At 39.4% G+C, this 20,327-nt stretch overlaps 1 protein-coding gene across 1 annotated transcript; it reads left to right on the top strand.

Moving 5' to 3' along the window:
* Positions 1–242: 242 nt before the first annotated feature.
* Positions 243–6,159, top strand: LOC133904396 (uncharacterized). Its single transcript, XM_062345886.1, has 6 exons — positions 243–414; positions 967–2,646; positions 2,746–2,908; positions 5,093–5,256; positions 5,361–5,619; positions 5,695–6,159. Exons 2-6 carry the CDS (start codon positions 1,079–1,081, stop codon positions 5,812–5,814), a joined length of 2,274 nt encoding a protein of 757 aa, XP_062201870.1. The 5' UTR covers positions 243–414; positions 967–1,078; the 3' UTR covers positions 5,815–6,159.
* Positions 6,160–20,327: the final 14,168 nt, after the last annotated feature.

Below are 20,327 nucleotides of genomic sequence, written 5' to 3'. Positions count from 1 at the left end.
AAATTAATGGTCCCAAAACCCCTCAAAATGCAAAACAAAGGCACCTCAATTCCACATGGCTCCACTACTTGCATGCAATCCGTGCATGCATGCTGCATGCATGGTGGTATTCATTTGCCACTCTCTCTCTCTGCAAACATTTCTCCGACTGCCCACGGCTACAGAGAGAGAAAGAGTGAGGGGCAGAAGCGTCCATCTCACACAGATACCCCTGCCTCTCTCTCTGCTCGCCCTCCCCCCTGTGTCCTCTCATCTCCTTCTCCCGGAAGCCTCCCTCTTAAAATCTCCGCAGAAATCACCACCACCTCTGCCCAATTCTCCCCTGCGGCACGCACTCCGAACCCTCCCCGAGATCGCGGGATCGGGCGGCGGCGACCCTCCTGTTAATGCGCGTGCTCCCCTGAGGTTCTCGTGGTAATCATCTCCCACCTTTCCCTCGGGCGTTTCTTGTTTCGTTCGATCGGGATGCCGTGTATCTCTAGATCGGTTTGGTCGCGCGGTTCACCCCAAGATCGGGTTTTTTCGCGGGGGACTCCCTTCGTTATCGGTTCTTGGTGGGGTTTCCTCGTGATCGGGGGGTTTTCTTGGGGTTTTGGCGATCTTGGCGTGCGCGGGTGGGTTTCTTTGCGCCCATCGCCGCTCCATTTCACAAGCGATTTCTCGTCATCTTTGTGCAATGCGATCGTCGATTCCGTGGCAAAATCACGGGTTCTTGTTAATCCGCTTCCCTAATTTTTCACAATTTTGTTATATTTATGGATTTCTTGGGATTCTTTGAGCGGGTGGTGTGATCAACATCTTGTCCTTCTTGCCATCTGGATACGAAAATTCTGTTGCCATGTGGAGATTTCCTGGTTTTCTCCGGGAGTCGTGTTGTCTCCTGCTGTTGTCTTTATGCCAAATCGTTCGTACAAATGCTTGCTTTTATTTAGTAATGATTTTGTCCTTTTTCCTTTGATCATGTAGGGAATTTCGTGGTACTCGTTCCACATCGAACTGTGGGTGCCGTAGGATTGGTGACTCTACATTGTGTGATCGAGTTGGCATTGGCGGCTTTGTGGACTGTCCTGTTACTGATATGGACGAAGTGCCGGGTAATCAGGATAATCCGGAACTCAGACCTTTTCTTGGCAAGATCACCGGAGTGATGTATGCAAATCATGGGGAACAATCTGCAGGGAGTCCTTCCTCTGAGACGGGGTGGGTTCCCATTATCGCAAGAAGACCGTCGAATTCGCAGGTTGCTCTGCATGATATGGCAATGGTTGGAAGTAACGGGCTTGGTGTGGGAATCCTTGAGAATGCCATTTTGTTTGATGATCGGTCCCTGACGTCGGCATTCGAGAACATGAGCTTGAGTTTCATGGATGGTGCTGCTGGGTCTGCTGCTAACTCTGGCAGTGTTGCAGCTAGGGATGGACACTGTCCTGCAGGCCTTGAGATTTCATCTGCTGACAACAGACGGAACGGATCACTTCAGCCGATATTTGCTCAAGATGATTTTGTGCCTTCATCTCTGAGGATCAACAATGCTGAACACATGAAGCCAAGATTTGGTGGGCAAAATCCTCAAGTATACACAGGGATGCATGGCTCAGATAATACTTATGTGACTACAATCAATTTACCAGCACCTTCGCCTTTCCAGCAACAGATTTTTATCGATGGGTGGTCACAGATGAATGCACCTTATCAGCAGATGGACTCGAAATTCAGGTGGCATGATATTGATAAGGAGAGGCATTCTCTCATGCAGTCACGGTATTCTTATCCGCAGATGCCACAGGTTGCTCGCTCTGATGTTCGTTGGATTAATAGCAATCAATGTGGTGTTGCCAACTCCTCTGTCAATTCTGTAGCTTCACCTCATCTTAGGACGCCCACTCTTCATAATCTGGCACATGGCAGTGCTGATATCTACTGGAATGGTGATATGGTTCCTAATGGGAATAACCAACTGAATTCTTCACGTGTGAATAAATGTCCCTGTATCATTTATCCTGATTGCTCATGTGAAACCTGTGAATATTGCCAGATTCAGCAATCAGAAAAGCTCAAACATCCATATGGGCTCAGACGTACACCCAAAGGTTTGTTACAAAATCACTTTTTAGGTAAAGTCAGACTGAAAAGTTCTTCTGAGAAGATCCTGATGAAGTCCGATGGTGTAAATTCAATTAGAAATATCAAGCCTGACTTTGCACTTGATGGGTGTGCTGAAGCAAATCAAAGAACCGACTGTAATGGGCATAATCATCAGCTCAATATTCAGAGCAAAGACTCCTTGCATTTTGACTTGCAGAGCTCTCAGTGTTTGTCATCCTTGGGATCTGATTTGGTCATGAAATCTGTTCAACTTAAATATAGTTCAGTGGATGAAGTTGTTGGAGAATTGTACCTCTTGGCAAAGGATCAGAATGGCTGCCGCTTCCTACAAAGGATATTTACAGAAGGTTCTCAAGAGGATGCTCAAAAGGTCTTTGATGGTGTCATCGAGCATATTGATGAACTTATGGTTGATCCATTTGGAAATTACTTGGTACAGAAACTACTTGAAAGGTGTAATGATGATCAAAAGATGCATATAATATATGAAATAACCAAAAGACCGGGCCAGCTAATTAAAGTTTCATGCAACATGCACGGGTATGGCCACTTCATGATCTGATATTAATGGTTTCTCTTTTAGTTTCAGGTTATCAGTATCATATTTTTCTTACTATTTTGTTGAACATAAAAATTCAGGACACGTGTGGTTCAAAAGGTGATAGAAACTATTAAAACCTCAGATGAAGTTTCCATGGTTGTATCTGCTCTGAGCCCTGGTGCCATAACTTTGATGATGGATGCAAATGGCAGCCACGTCACACACCGTTGCTTGCAGAAGCTGTCACCCGAGTACAAAGCGGTAAGACATCTTCGCTTTAACCCAAATGTAGTCTTACCTTTTAGTGCTGCCTGACTGTCTCTGTAAATCTTGCCTTTATCAGCTCAATGGTGCAGTTATAACTCATAATTGTGCTGTATACAACTAAATATGCTGTATGATTAGAATGTACCCTAGTAACCATCTCTGAGTACCTCTTTTCCTTCAACTAAACCTTTAAATCATGCTTTTGTTATGCAAGCATTGGGCATCCTGTCCTTCAAGTGCTCAGTTTGCGTAGACGTGTATTTAGGGTCATACTCATACAATGATTTATGTTTGAGTGAATTGCATAAAACTACAATATTGTGTCATTTGTAACACAAAACTACAAGTATTGTGTCTAGTAACACAAAATTGCAAGTATTGTGTACTAATTTCACATAAAACCCGATTTTAATTAGATTCAGCAAAAAAATGGTCTTATGTTTCTCTAAAAATCCTATAACTTTTTGTACGTGTTCCATAATCCATGTTTAACCCATTTTAATTGGATTCACCCAAAAATCATGTGTAAAATTTAAACAAAAATTCTCTTAAAAATTTATTTTTATAACCCCTAATAACTGTTAGGGCCTCGAATAAAATCCTAAAAATATGTGAAAAATCACTAATATTCTTTTTATATGATGGACTAATTTCTAAAATTATTTCTAGCCCTAGGTTATATGGTGAAAAAGTGAGTTCCTTTGTATTGCTCCATTTAACATAAGTTATATGCTCCATTTATATACTTATAAAGGAACTCACTTTTCACTATATAAGCTAGGGCTGGAAATAATTTTAGAAATTATTATATCATGTAAAAAGAATATTAACGTTTTTTTTAGATTTTTGGGATTTTATTTAAGGCCCTAAAATTGTTAGATGTTATAAAAGTAACATTTTTGGAGAATTTTAGTTTAAATTATACACAGTCTTTTTGGGCGAATCCAATTAAAATGAGTTGCATATGAATTATGGAACACATAAAAAAGTTCTAAGATTTTTGGAGAAATATAAGATCACTTTTTGGGTGAGTTCAATTCAAATCGGGTTTTGTGTGAAATTAGTACAATACTTGTAGTTTTGTGTTACAAATGACACAATACTTGTAGTTTTGTACAATTCACTCTTTATGTTTTGATGCAATAAATAATCTTGCTTGGTAATTTGAGACATAAATGTGATTGCACTGCATGTAACCATTTTGAAGATATATTGTTAGTGCTACAATTGTGTTTGGCAATAATAGCCTTTTTTAATGCAACCTTGCTAATAAAGAAAGAAACAATACTCTACTGTCATTCACGACAGAGGCCATATTGATTTTCATGAGCAACGGTGGCCGATTGGGGCTGTAAATTTTATTTACTCCTCTATGGGATTTGTACTCTGGCTATGCCATCTTCCTTATTAATATTATAGGCAGCTCTCCTGCCTGTTCATTGCTGAAAATGAAAATGGGTAACAACTGCAATTATTGTCGCAAGGAAATTCAGAATACTCAAATGCCTTATAGTAAATGCTGGAAGTTTGCCATTTTTGGTCCTAATGTCTTACTCTCACACATGCTGCATTCCTAGAGTTGATCTTACTCCCTAGCAAGGGCGGATCCCGGCTCAGGGCTGCCAGGGCTTCAGCCTAGGCCCTAGGTTCAAAAGAATTGTCCATGGGAAGTCTACCGAAAAAGTAGAGAAGTTCAAAGTGACTAGTTCCTATTCCAATTGTGATTTCTGTGATCTGGTTTCTGGACAGTGTTTCATCATTTAACAGAAACCCAGCTGTTTATTCTTCCTGCGACTTTAAAACTTGCACAATGTCACTATCATGTATTACAAAGTTATTTTAACCCAGAGTCTTTAATCCAATGACATCCCTTTCCCGAACATTTATTAGTTATCTTTATTTGTACTTTCCTTTGACTTTTCAATTTCTTTTGCTGCACACGACTCTAATGTTTCCAGTACTGCTATCTAAACTAATTCTCTAATGTTTTCTGCAATTAATTCTTGCTTGGTGAAACATAATACCGAAGAGGCTTGAGTTAACCAAGCAAGAGGATGCCAATTAAAGCAAATGTGAAGCATATAGCCATGCACTCATTTTAGTGGCATGGAAGAACAAGAGTCTTAAATTTTACTTTGCTATCATGGTTGCCATTTTTTTAAACTCGATTCATTGCAGTTCCTTCTCAATGCGGCCATAGAATATTGCTTTGAGCTCGCAAAAGATCGTCAAGGCTGTTGTATCATCCAAAAATGTATTCTTCATGCAAATAAGGAGCAGAAGAACAGGTTGTTGTACAATATCACATCCAGGGCTCTTGATCTTGCAGAACATCAGTACGGGTATGTAAGTTCTCTTTTGCGTTCAAAATTTCTCAAGGTCAAGTAATCACGATCCTTTTGCAGCCTTGCTTTTGAATACTAAGCATAGGAATAACTCATTGCAGGAACTATGTAATACAGTATATACTCGAGCCCAACATTACATGGGTAACGAATGAAATACTGGACAAGCTCGAGGGTCACTACGGATATCTATCAATGCAAAAGTGCAGTAGCAACGTGGTTGAGAAATGTTTGAAAGAAGCACAGGAGCCTAAACGTGTGAAAATCATCCTTGAGCTCATCAATGACCCGAAATTGCCGCATATCTTGCTCGATCAGTATGGGAACTATGTGATTCAAACAGCGCTCCAAAAGTGTGAGGTAAAAAGCTGCAGGATGTTTATTTAGTACTAATTTCTCAAACCATTTCATTCTAACCATGCTTAAAACATGCAGGATGCTGCAGTTCACGCTGCATTGGTTGGAGCCATTAAGCCGCACATCTCTGCTCTTCGAAACAACATGTATGGAAAGAGAGTTCTGTCGAAAATCTGCCTGAAGAACAAGAAGTACTGATCCCACGCCTCCTCGAACTGCCTTTCAGACTTCATCACACTTCAGGCAACGTGCATGAGGTGTACCAACCTGTAATAAGTAACATATTTAAAAGATAGGTCATCATAAAACTGAGTAGATTAATGAAGGGAGAAAAGGAAGGAGAGCAGCCTTTTAAAAGATAGCTCGTCATAACACTAGTACATGAGGTTCGAGGAGACCACATTTTGGGCCACTCTAGGCAATGCGTGTTGCATATTATTGAGTTGTAGAGGTTTTGTGCAAATAATAATGAGTTATGTTATTTTTACAGTGCATTTGTAGATGCTAGTATATTCTCTCAACCAGTAACCTTTATGTGATATATTGGGGCTATTTGGCAAGGCTCTAGTTCCAGATTTGCTCCATAGATTTACAGTGGAATATATCTATTAGTGAAGCTGGAGCTATCAGAATAGCTATTTGTCTAGCAGGTTATTTCAGAGCCATGAATGGGGAGGTTTATGGTGAGCTGTTCATGCTACCCTTGATTGTGAAGTTTACCCCCTTCCTCAATTCCACCGACGCAAGCACATGTCCACCCTCAACCTCGAGGATGTCGCTAAGGCAGGAGGGAACACGTCTTGATTTAAACAGTAGCTAAATTTTCTAGACATGATTAAATTTTGGTTTGAATTTTTGAGTTAAGAACCAAACAGTCCCTAGATTTGGAGCCTGACAAATACCCCTTTATATTCCAAAAGAGAATGAGACGAGTTTGAGCATTTCTTAAGCTTTTTTTTTAATAAAAAAATTTAAATGTAGTTTCTTTGGTGAATTAGAATCACCTCTGCAAATAGTTTGGCTAGCTGGATGAATTTATTTTTTAAAAAGAGAATGGTGGTGTAATTGACCAATTTACCTTTATCATGATTTTTTTGCATTGGGTTTTTTTTTCCATTGAGCAATGAGCACTTTAATCAAAACACTGCTATCTACAAACATGATGAAACATGAGCTGTACTTATTTGACATTGGAAAATAAGATAATTTTCTATTTGTCATTTTATGAAATGAACTTTCTTATTTATCACTATTTCTATTTTTTTATTCCTTCATCGCTATTATCGTCTATTTTACCTATAAAAAAGACATATTTATCCTTAAGAAGATAGACAACAGCTTCAAGCGTGGACACCAATAGCTAATCAAAGTTTAAAGCTCTTTAGAAGATGAATATTAGAATGTAATGTATTAGAGAGTTATAGACATTTTTTTACATTTTTGTAGGGTTTTTGAATACTGAATTTGGATAAATAGATCAGGAGATATGAATTTTTAAAACCTTGTTGTCTGTAGACCATTAAGGAGTTGTATGGTTATATTATGACTATAGTTAGTCATAGGAAAAACTAGAATTAATTTTTATAGTGAATATCAAAGTTATAGAAAATTTTATGTAGATAATTATGGTTGCTTATTTGTTGGGTTTCCTATTGTAGAAAAATAGATACTAAAATAATAAGGTGACTGGATTGCAGTGGATGTATTAGTGTCGTGGCTGTTTTTAATAGTATTTAATTTAATACTCACAATACTTTCTAACTAGAAATGCGGTATATTATGTACAATTTTTGTATATAAGTTGTCACCTATGAATATACTTTTTGTTTGCAAGTTATATATTTTTTACCAAATGTGGACAACATTTAATATGTGTGACGGAGAAACAATGTGTTTAATGCGTGCCCGAAGTCATCGTCCTCCTTCCTAAGAGTAAATATTTTTTATATGGATCAAATGGATTGTAGAGGCGAGAAAAGAATAAAAATTAAAAACAATAATAAATAAAAAAATTATTTCATATTTCAAATAGAAGGTCACTTTATCTTCCTATGCTAAAAAAAAGAATTTGCTCTCAGTCACTCGATTCTTGATTTCTTACCCCTCTGCCGGCAGGCCAGCCAGCAGTCGAGTCGTGCCTGGATGATGGGCACGTGTCCCTGCACCTGCACGGCACGTTCTTCGTCCAGTCCTCCTTTGCTTTGCTGTGTCGTACAATCGTACAAGGGTACATTCCGAATCAATTGGCCAAAATCCAAAATTAGACAATATACGCGACCGTATTTACCGAAATAGACAACATGTTAGCGTATTTACAATTTTAGCATCCGTATTCGGCACACCGTGTGTCGAATATGGCACTGTAGCTCATATTCGGCACACGGTGTGCCGAAAATGACACTGTAGCATAATTTTCGGCACACCGTGTGCCGAAAATGGACTGTAGCACAGTATTTCGGCACACGGTGTGCCGAAAATGGACTGTAGCACCGTATTTCGGCACACCGTGTGCCGAAATACGGTGCTACAGTCCATTTTCGGCACACCACACTCCGAAAATGAACAGTACCGCGCGTGAACAGTAACAGCAGTGCGTTTGAATTTCGCTTTTCCTCTTTTCCAAAACGGTGGTCTTCTGTTACTCCAAAAATGTTAAAACTTTTTTTACATATTTCATAATCCATGTGCAACCCATTTTAGTTGGATTCACCGAAAAATCCTTTGTATATTTAAAACTAAAATTCTTCAAAAAACACTACTTTTATAACTTGTAATAATTTTTAGTGTCTCAAATAAATTCCCAAAAATTTAGAAAAATTCACTAATATTCTTATTATGTGATGGACTAATTTCTAAAATTATTTTTAGCCCTATTTTATATGATGAAAAAGTGAGTTCTTTTGTAATGCTTCATTTATATGTATTTTTATCATTTCATGTAAATGAAGCATTACAAAGTAACTCATTTTTTCATCATATAAACTAGAGCTGAAAATAATTTTAGAAATTAGTTCATCACATAATAAGAATATTAGTGAATTTTTCTAGATTTTTGGGAGTTTATTTGAGACACTAAAAATTATTACAATTTATAAAAGTAGTCTTTTTTGAATAATTTTAGTTTTAAATATACAAAGGATTTTTCGGTGAATCCAACTAAAATGGGTTGCACATGGATTATTAAATATGTAAAAAAAGTTTTAACATTTTTGGAGTAACAGAAGACCACCGTTTTGGAAAAGAGGAAAAGCGAAATTCAAACGCACTGCTGTTACTGTTCACGCGCGGTACTGTTCATTTCGGAGTGTGGTGTGCCGAAAATGGACTGTAGCACCGTATTTCGGCACACGGTGTGCCGAAATACGGTGCTACAGTCCATTTTCGGCACACCGTGTGCCGAAATACTGTGCTACAGTCCATTTTTGGCACACGGTGTGCCGAAAATTATGCTACAGTGTCATTTTCGGCACACCGTGTGCCGAATATGAGCTACAGTGCCATATTCGACACACGGTGTGCCGAATACGGATGCTAAAATTGTAAATACGCTAACATGTTGTCTATTTCGGTAAATACGGTCACGTATATTGTCTAATTTTGGATTTTTGCCGAATCAATTGAAAGCCTCTTTAAAACCATTTGTCAGTTTCTGAATCAGAAGTACCTTTTAATTAACTGAATCCACATGTAATTTTTTATATTTTTTTAATTTCTAATTTAGTAGAAATCTCCATCTATTTCAAAAAATTATAAAAATAGATTTCTCTCTCGTTCAGAGAACCAAATATAAATCTCACTCCTTCAGTTGGCGAGATTTAGAAATCTCTCGTTGCATAGGTAGATAAGGATGTGGTAGTTCACGTGTTTATGCACAAGTTCTTCTTGCCCTATGAGTGGGAGAAAAATCTTTCTGGCCCACCAAAAGGAAGAGAAATCTTTTTCGCCCACTCCCACCCAAATGGCAAGAAGGATTTTTTTTTTATATTTTATATAAGACAAGATGATTTTTTTTAAAAAATTGTACAGAAACAATTTCATTGATAGTAGAACCCATCATTTTTATTGATAGATAGAAGTGGACACATCGGATAGTAGAAGTATATCATCTCTATGGTACATGATTTAGGATAGTATAATGTCGCGGATAGAAGAGAGAATCCTCCCAATCCTCCCACTTTGGGTTGTCATCTTTTGAAGGATGAATTCGATGGTGATATGCTCTAGAGACAATCATAGAGATGATTATATCATGTCTATGTTTATATACTTCTAAATAATGTGTAATTCTAAGAACCATTATCATTTACATTGATTAGCAAGTATGTTATTTCTTCGTGAAACTCTTTGTTTGTAATATGATGTTATTCTAAGTTGATCTCTGGTCAAATTATGATGATTCCTAAGGTTAGCAAATGTATTGATTGATGATTATGTTTTATGGATCATAGGTAAAGAGATACCGAATCAATAATATAAACATTTATGTTAGGGAACATGATGTTGGTTAGACCCACCTTGAGATACTACTGGGATTGTTATTTATGATGTGCCACTAGTTATTATCTCAAATGGTGTACCTGCAGGATCTTTAGATCTGAGATCATTATTGATTCACATAATGTGTAGTGACATACTTTGGGTTGTCAAATGCTATTCCATAATTGGGTAGTCATAAAGGTAGTTTTCGGATTTATCATGAAACAGTTCGCGGAGTGTGAGCGATCAAGATGGAATTTTCCCCTCCTTGATAACGGGAAAGATGTCTCTGGGTCCCTCGAGGTAGTTGGATTGAGAAAGTGCATGACCATGCCAATATATAATTAAATAGTTAATCACGATGAATCCACTACTTAATCGAGTGAATGGTCGAACTATCCTAAGGGTGGCATGTATCTCACCATAAGCTTTACCAATATCGTGAGACAAAGGGATTGATGCATGCGTATGTTAAGGTTTAGTCAATATGATCTTTGTGTATGTTCGAAAGTCAATATGTCCTGCTAGGGACCGCTATTGATTTCGGTTCAGGAAGAGTTTCTGAGTCGAAGTCGTTTGTATATGAACCTAATGGGTCACACACTTAATGAGTTAGAATAAAACATACAGATTAGATTTGTATATGAGTTTGATTGGATTGTGGTCTATGAGGAGTTAGAGTCCTTAAGGGCTTCCAACGTGGGAGCCCATTAGTGAGCTCTATATAAGGTGGGGCGTGGGATAAGGCAAGAGAGAGACATTTCAAAACCCTAGTCGCAACTCTCCACACGATCTCCAAAAAATCCTAGCCGTGCGTGCAGTGCTAGCATACCAGCGCACGATGATCCTGCTCAGTACGTGTGGATACCATAGAGATGTTGCTACTACTGTGGTGCTAATCTCCTCGACGTAAAGATTGTGACGCTGCTGCTTGGCTGGTCGAGGACTTATTCGGCTAGTCGACATACCTACTTGGTGCTGGTCCCAAAGCACGATGCAACCACTCGGAAATGGTAGAGGAACACGACACGACCACTCAAAACTGGTTGAGAACTCAACGCATTTGCTTGGAGCTAGTAGAGGAACTAGTTGAGGAGCACAACCACCTGTGCGGAGCTGCTCGTGGAGCTGATCAAGGAGTTGGTCGAGGAGCATGATGTGCGCGACGTTGGATCGGTCTACTCCAACTCTTCTTCCATTGCGCTGCTAGTCTAGTGGTAACGATCTATGATCTCCTACTAGCATGATTTCTTGGGTGAATACGATATATTTTTTTGTTTTAGGCTAGCGTAGCCTACGCGTTCCCTTTCAAAATTGCCATCTTCTGGAGCTTACTAGTTCTCTCGATCCTCTCGCTCTATCAATTCAACTATCTTAGTGTTGGGGATGATCTCAAGCCCCCCTTCGTATGGCAAGTCGAAGTCTACCGGTGGCTAAACACTCATGGGTGTTGCAGGGATGTTTCAGGAAATACAGGCGAAGACCATGGCGTACCTTCAGTCGAAGCCCGAAGGTTGGCCCATATCCTCCATCCGTGCGGGTGAAGGCCAGGATGGGCCTTCGATCGAAGCCCGGAGGCACATCTGCAGTTCCTACCACCCGCGTCGGCGAAGGCATCGACATGCCTTCATTCGAAAGCCGAAGGTCGACCAGTAATTCCGCTGACCGAAGGGTGCGAAGGTACTAGCATATCTTCAGCCGGAGGCCGAAGATCGACTCATGGCGCCGGAGGGCAGGAGCGAAGCTCGTGGTGAACCTTCGGCTAGAAGTTGAGGAGGAGCCTTCAGCACAGCCATGAGATTGGCCGAAGACCACAAATGAACGTCGAGGCCCACTTAACTGCACAGGGCAGAGTTGTAATTATGTAAATATACTTGATTGTACTATAATGCCCCCGAATATGCCGAGAATGTGGCAGGTGAGGGGGTGAAACTATAAACCCTAGCGTGGAGTGGTTGAGTACAGGCTATAAATAGGGCAATATTGTACCCGAGATGAGAGATGAATCAATCAAGACTATTTACCTCTAAACATGTGTCACACCTAGGAGCCTTCGACTTTCCCTCAGAGCAAAGGCTTTCCTTGTTTGGGACTTCGGTTCCAACACTTAGGAATGAGTTCTTTCTCATTAGCCACACTCATTGACAGCACATCATGTTATGGCACAACATCCTGTTCCTGCATTGTTTCATCATCCTTCACAACCGTATTTTGTCCACCCTTGTGTTCAACATGCAATTCCCTAACTCCCTACATGTACCTAGGTTGAACAAGCAACACAAGTGGCCATCCACACTTAGTTTCCATCTCCAGATACCTCCTCGAAGTCAAGGTTATGTTTAGTGGCATCAGCTTCCAAAAAAACCTTCCCTTAAACAGCTCACTACAACCATAATCGTCAGTTCATATTGCTCGAGATCCAACTTGAAACCCCGCACTAACCAGTTGTACACTCTCCTAAAATTTCTTTCACTTGCTCTAGCTATACTCTTATCCAATGACTGGAATCTTAAAAAGCCTATCCCTTTCGGACCATAAGCAATCTCCCCTTATGGAAAGAAAATCTTGAAATATAACTTTCTTGATATACCTGCCCACAATCGACAAAAAAACTATACCATTATTTTGTCCTACAACAACGAAATCCGAGAATGAATACTACATCCTAAGTTGAATAGTACTTATAAAAACATACTTCAAATATTGTAACCCTAAATATATCAAACAACTAATCCCAACTATCAAATCTTGGGTTTCACTGTTACTCTACCTTGTTCTAGAAACCTAACACTAGTTCCTAGAAAATATGTAGGGATCGGTGACATCTTAAAAGGGGGGTGAATTAGGACACTTGAAACTATTTCAGTTCCAAAAACAACACAACATAAACCTATATCAATTTCTATCTAAATGTGCTTTAGGTTTATCTATTATATCTACTCTATCGATCAAAGCGCTTGCAACCTATCTAAGAAGGTAAATTGCAAGTAAGTAAATGCAGAAACGTAAATAAGGTAGAGAGAGTAAACTCGACACAAGGATTTTTTTTCCTATAGTATCGATGGCATGAATGCCACCCCTAGTCCACATTAGAGCTCCACAAAGGATATGCTCCCGGTCGGCACCCGGTCACAGCTCTTCAGACACCGAGTCACAAAGACAAGGCCTCCACCCGGATGAGCCACCAAGCCACCAAGGTAAGGTCTCACCACTAGCCTCTCTTTCGGTTCCTTGCTGCCGTGATCACTTCGGAGCTTGAGCCACCAAGGCAAGGGTCTCTGCGTCCCTGTACACGATTCTCATCGCCGCTCCACACCAAGTCGGAGGGTCAACAAGCTTGAGCAACTCCATCTCAAGTTACCGGTGAGTCACCAAGACTTCAAGGCACCGGCGTACCAAGAGGTACAAGCTTGGATCACTCTTTGATCCACTTTCTATGCAGCAATCACCTAGCAACACACTCTCTAGGCCTACAAGCATTAATCACTCTCTAATCTTTAGCTTAATTTGCCTTGTATGATCACTTTAAGCACTTTAGTGGCTTGGATACCTTCTCAGGTGTATATGAACTTTTCTGGACTTCATCTACCTCAAATGACTGAGTAGAGGGGTATTTATAGCCTCAAACCCGTGCACTAGTTGTTAACCCAACGGCTCAGAAAAGTTATTAACACCGGATGATCCAGTAAGAACAATAGTACTAATCCGGTAAGAACAATAGTACTAACACCGAATCATCCGGTGAGTACATTCTTACAAACTAACCTTTGAAACCCCCACTCAAGCCTCTGTGAACACGGATTATCCTGTGATGACTCACTGAACACCGGACAAATGCACCAGATTATCCTATGTACATATGTTCATTTTGGAGCTCTTTAGAAATAATAGTCTGGTGTGTTTATTTTATGAACACCGGATCATCCGGTGAGTATAGTAGAAGAAACTAACCGTTGGAACCCACTCAGACTCATCTGTGAACAACGGATTATCCTGTGATAACTCATTGAACACTGGACACATGCACCGAATTATCCTATATGCATATATTCATTTTGAAGCTCTCTAGAAATAATATTCTGGTGTGTTCATTTTGTGAACACCGGATCATCCGGTGAGGTAAAAGACCCCGCTTCAAACTTTCTATGAACACTGGACTGTTTTTCATTGTTCTCACCGGATTATCCTATGTAGCATCGGATTATCTGGTCAGACAAATTTCAACAGAACAACGTTATGTATTTTGGGTATAACTTTTCGCTCTAAACTCCAATTTTGATGTCTTGAGCTCTATAAAAAGCTTGTGAAGAGCTCTACCAAATTATATAGAAATCCATCCCATTTGATCACAACAAAATTCATAAAACAAGTCCAATTCATTCCTCTCTTTGGTCCGGCTTCGGTGACTTCTCTTTTGTTGCATCCATGAGACCTACTAAAGCATATACTTGACAAATATGTTAGTCCCACCGACTATATTGTCATTAATCACCAAAACCACAATCATAGACTAATAGGTCCATTTTCCCTACAATATCCCCCTTTTTGGTGATTGATGACAACACAACCAAAACAAATAGTAAATAACAAATGATACCAAATGTAAAGATCATAAATGAGCATAAAGTTTTACCATATTGCTTGGATGCATGTTCTTACTAATTAGTCCCCCTTTGTTGTGGCTCCCCCTTTCTCTATTGCCATTATCTCCGTTGATCGACCTATGCAAAAGCTTCTCTTTTGTCGATCTAGGCACCTTATATTGCTTTAGCATCTTCTTCTTCTTCTCCCTTTGTCAACTTCGGCATTCCTAAACCATCTTGCTTATTGCTACAATCTCTCTTACCTTGTTACTTGCTTCTTGCTTTGGTCGTCCAAATTCTCCCCCTTTGTCAACAATCTCAAAAAAAGACTATATGCACATGTTGAACTCAAAGAGAAAAATATTAGGGCACATGGGAGAGAGCTTTATAAATCATGATCCAATTGAAAGTATACCAATTGGATCTCACTACAAAATGAATGATACCAATTGTAGGATATGATACCAATTGTAAGCTATGAAAGCATAAGGATCACAATTTATAGAACTCACATAATATAGTCTAAACTCCCCTTATTTGTGTGCATACATATGATGAGAATAAAACATATGCACAACTAAACAATATATCAAAATAGGAAGTTTAAGCTATATTATGCAGGGAGGTAGCTTAAATGAATAAAGATTTGACAATGATACCAATTGAAACGTTTGAGCATTGCATACCTCTGGGAACATGTTGATTGCTCCATAAGACTACAAAAGATATCACTAGAAACATATGTTAGTCTTAAAATCACAACCTATAGGATATACTTCCAATAAATATGTGCATACAAGTGTTAAATACTTGTGAGATATATGCACTTATTATTGATAACAATGGGGATTTATTTTATACATTGGATCATGGCACATAAAAGATATCAATTGTGAAACTAGTGCCATAAAAGAAATCTACCACTAATAAACCATGTAGATTGCTCATGGTTAAGAGAGAAATACAGGCAACCTACCACATGAGACTTATACTAGGTATTGCAATAAATTGAAATGAGCACATGCAATCCTAGATGATGTAAAAAGAGCTACGATAAATTAACGGATTTTGCATCTAGCTTCATTACCTCTTTTACTTTTGGATGGGGATTTCGGTGTATGATGATCATGAACTTCATCAATGCGCCAATCTTATATACTTAGCTTCTTTGCTTGAATCTTCACTTCATTTTGTAAGCCAAGTCTTCAAATCCCCATAGCCACTTTAGGGCTTCAAGTCTTCTTTGTAACCCAAACCGATTGGGGCCCCATCGTATTGATGATGACTTCCTTAGGCACCCTAATGGGTTAGTTCCACATCCGATCCTTCTTCCCAATCATGTGTGCAACCACCTTATCATTTTTCTTCTTCTTGAGTTTGTAGTGGTTGCTCTTTATCTTGTTCTTGTAGTTGGGCTTGGTGGAGGTCTTGTTTGAGAAGTTCACCATCTTCTTCTTCTTCTTGGTCTCCTTCTTCACTTGTTTGCAATTGAAAGACTTGTGGCCTTCTTGATGGCATTTGAAGCATGTCACGGTTGACCCCTCCGCAAGCTTCTTCACCATCAAAGCACGGTTATCTTGAGGAGGTTGGACTTGTCCTTTGCCCTTCAATCTCACAAAGTACTCCTTGAGCTTATCCACTTCTTGCTTGAGCTCATCATTCTCTTGTGCAATGAGTTCATTAGATTGTTCTACAATAACATTCTTAAGCTAGATAAAGCATATAAATCATCACAAGAAGTGGAAACATCTACCTTAGAATTGTAATTAAAAAGAGAGGTTGATTGATTCAAAAGGACCTTAGTTTGAGATTCAATGCACTCAAATTTATCCTTAAGCACTTCATGCTCCTTATTTAGCAAATTGAATTTGCACAATAATTGTTCATAATTAGAAACAAATGTAGCATGAATGTCATTAAGTGCATTGAATTTGTTAAGCTCTTTAGATTATTTTTTAAGGCCCTTTGTTGCTCATTGATCAAATAAAGGAGTTCATCATAGGAAGGAGAATCCTCATCGGATTTATCATCACTTACATAGCTATCCATACCTTTGGCCATAAGACACTTGTGAGATGGCTTGCGAGATGACTTGTGTGATGATGACCTTGAGGAAGAAATTTTCTTAGATGGGAGGATGGTGAAACTTTCATCACTTGAGCTTTATTCTTTATCGTCACTCACCCATCTTCCTATGCTTGCAAATACCTTGGCTCTTCCCCTTGTCTCCCTCTTGTTCTTAGTCTTTTTCTTCTCCTTCTTGATATGATCAATTGTTTTGACCAAGTTCTTCATGGAGATTGGGTGATCAATCTGGTATTGATCTTCTTGATGTTCTTCTCCACTTGTGAGATGAGCTTGGCGACTTCGAGACCCATCTCTGCATCGCTTGAGGTGTTTTGCTCATTTTCTTCATAGCTCTCTTCATCATCTTCACTTGAGCTTGACTCTTGCTCTTGTCTCCTCATCCTTGCCTTCATGTGTTGACATTGAGCTTGCTTGCTTGTGAGAGTAAGGTTCTTAGTGTCAGATGAGGAAGAAGCTTTCACCTCTATATTTATTGTCATCTCATGGGCGGTGATCTTGCCGACCACTTGACTTGGAGTCATCTTATTGATGCCATTGTTGTCGTAGATGATGGAGACGAGCAACTTGTACTTTGGAAAAAGAGCTTGAAGTATTCTTCTCACCACTTGATCATCTTCAATTGGTGTCAAGCCTAACCCATTGATCTCATTGACAACAATATTCAAACGTGAGGTCATGTCGTTAACATTTTTATAGGATAGTTGCTTGATGCCATTAAGCTTAGTAACAAGCACATGATATTTCTCATTGCGCATATCCTTTGTGCCTTCATGTATTTCAATGAGACTATTCCAAATATCATGTACATTAGTGAGAGAATAAACACGATTAAATGCATCAATACATATAGATGATAAAAGGATAATTTTTGTCAATGCATCTAATTGCCTCTCCTTATTGGTGATGCGTTGCCCTATCCTTTCCTCGGTGACTCTCCAAACATCTAAGCCTCTAGCTTGCAAATAACAAGACATTAGAATTTTTTCCAACACGGAAAATTTATGCCATCGAAAAGTGGAGCACTATGGGAATTCATCTCAATCCCGAACGTCACAACTCTAGGATGTTAAGTCTATAAAGAGTACGAGACTCTGATACCACTTATAGGGATCGGTGACGTTCTAAGGGGGGGGGGGTGAATTTTGGCTCCAAAAATAATACAAGATAAATCTATATTAATTTCTATCTAAATGTGCTCTAGGATTATCTAGTGTGTCTACTCTCCCGATCAAAGCGCTTGCAACCTATCTAAGAAGATAAAATTGCAAGTAAGTAAATACGGAAACGTAAATAAGGTAGAGAGAGCAAACTTAGCATAAGAATTTTTTTCGTGGTATCGGTGATGTGAATACCACCCCTAGTCCACGTTGGAGCTCCACAAAGGATATACTCCCGATCGGCACCTGGTCACGACTCTTGAGCCACTAAGTCAAAAAGACAAGGCCTCCACCCGGATGAGCCACCAAGCCAAGGTCTCACCACTAGCCTCTCTTCTGGTTCCTTGCCACCATGTTCATTTTGGAGCTTGAGCCACCAAGGCAAGAGTCTCCACATCCCCGTACACGCCTCTCGTCGCCGCTTCACACCAAGTCGAAGGGTCAATAAGCTTGAGCAACTCCAGCTCAAGTTGCCAGTGAGTCATCAAGACTCCAAGGTGCCGGCGTACCAAGAGGTACAAGCTTGAATCACTTTTTGATCCACTCTCTAGGTAGCAATCACCTAGCAACACACTCTCTAGGCCTATAAGCACTAATCACTCTTTAAGCTTGTGCTTAATTTACTTTGGATGATCACTTTAAGCACTTTGGTGGCTTAGATACCTTCTTAGGTTTATATGAACTTTTCTGGACTTTAGCTACCTCAAATGACTGAGTGGAGGGATATTTATAGCCTCAAACCCGCACACTAGCCGTTAACCCAATAGCTCAAAAAAGTTGTTAACACCGGATGATCCGGTAAGAACAATAGTACTAACACCAGATCATCTGGTGAGTATACTCTCACAAACTAGCTGTTGACCCCCACTAAAGCCTCTGTGAACATCGGATTATCCTGTGATGACTCACTGAATACCGAACAAATGCACCAGATTATTCTATGTACATATGTTCATTTTGGAGCTCTTTGGAAATAATAGTCCGGTGTGTTTATTTTGTGAACACCGGATCATCCGGTGAGTATAGCAGAAGAAATTAGCCGTTGGAACCCACTCAGAGTCATCTGTGAACACCGGCTTATCCTGTGATAACTCACTGAACACCGGACACATGCACTGGATTATCCTATGTGCATATGTTCATTTTGGAGCTCTTTGGAAATAATAGTTTGGTGTGTTCATTTTGTGAACACCGGATTATCCGGTGAGCCAAAAGACTTCGCTTCAAATTTTCTGTGAACACCAGACTATTTTTCATTGTTCTCACCGGATTATCCTATGTAGCACTGGATTATCCGGTCAGGCAAATTTCAGCAGAATAGCGTTATGTATTTTGGATATAACTTTTCGCTCCAAACTCCGATTTTGATGATCTTAGGCTCTATGGAAATCTTGTGAAGAGCTCTACAATATTATATAGAAATCCATCCCATTTGATCACATCAAAATTCATGGAACAAGTCTAATTCATTTCTCTCTTTGGTCTGGTTTTGGTGGCTTCTCTTTTGTTGCATCCATGAGACCTACTAAAGCATATATTTGACAAAAATGTTTCCCAATGACTATGTTGTCATTAATCACCAAAATCACAATCATGGACTAATATAGTAGTCAATGGACAGTTGTCTCCCTTCAAGGAAAAGTGGATTGATTATTGAGAGTGCTCGATAGTGAAGGACCACCGTCAGTTGGAGGAACTAGAGAAGCACCATAGGAACATATCCTTAAGTTTTGTTGTTAACATTCTGTACGCTCAGATTGTGCAGAAGATGAACTAAAAAATCCAGATCAATAATCTGGGCAATTAAGGAGGAATATCGTTACACCATTAGCTATGCTAAGGCTTGGAGGGTGAAGCGGAAGACAATTGAGATGGGGTTTGGGACATATGAAGCATGATGATAACCTCCCACATCTATTGTGCATCATTGGTCAGAGGAACCCTGAAACTTATTATGATAGTCCACACTACCCGTCAGTGAAGAACATGGTATGTTGGTCCTACCACACAAATTATTTGCCTTTGGTGCATGTATACAAGCTTTCAAGCATTGTTGATTTATCCTTTGCATAGACGACACCTTTCTTACCGAGAAGTACAGGGGTTGGATTCTCACAGCAATTGGTATAGATGGAAACAACTAAGTATTACCATGTATGGCGAAGCAGGTCCGCCATGCTCAACATCTGATGAGAGACATCCATGACCTCGCCATGCAACTACTTCATCCATAAATTATGGAGTTGTGTGAAACATTATTGCAATGCTGTAATGATTTAAGTTGCAAGAAATTATGTTGTTAAAACTGTGTTATGTCAAGTTGTAATGTAAGATTGTGTTATGTAAACTTATTATAATATTGTGTTCCATTTAATTCTTGTCATTCGATTTTATCAATCATATTATT

The sequence above is a fragment of the Phragmites australis genome, chromosome 22, assembly GCF_958298935.1.
Source record: "Phragmites australis chromosome 22, lpPhrAust1.1, whole genome shotgun sequence".
Classification (NCBI taxonomy): domain Eukaryota; kingdom Viridiplantae; phylum Streptophyta; class Magnoliopsida; order Poales; family Poaceae; genus Phragmites; species Phragmites australis.
This window is presented reverse-complemented; position numbering and strand designations above follow the sequence as displayed.

What these genes read in the sequence shown, in the direction of transcription:
- LOC133904396 (XM_062345886.1), top strand. Translation starts at nt 1,079, where the DNA reads ATGGACGAAGTGCCGGGTAATCAGGATAATCCGGAACTCAGACCTTTT. An exon ending in GTTTCATGCAACATGCACGG is followed by an intron (nt 2,647 to 2,745) that starts GTATGGCCACTT and finishes ATAAAAATTCAG; the next exon opens with GACACGTGTGGTTCAAAAGG. An exon ending in TGTCACCCGAGTACAAAGCG is followed by an intron (nt 2,909 to 5,092) that starts GTAAGACATCTT and finishes GATTCATTGCAG; the next exon opens with TTCCTTCTCAATGCGGCCAT.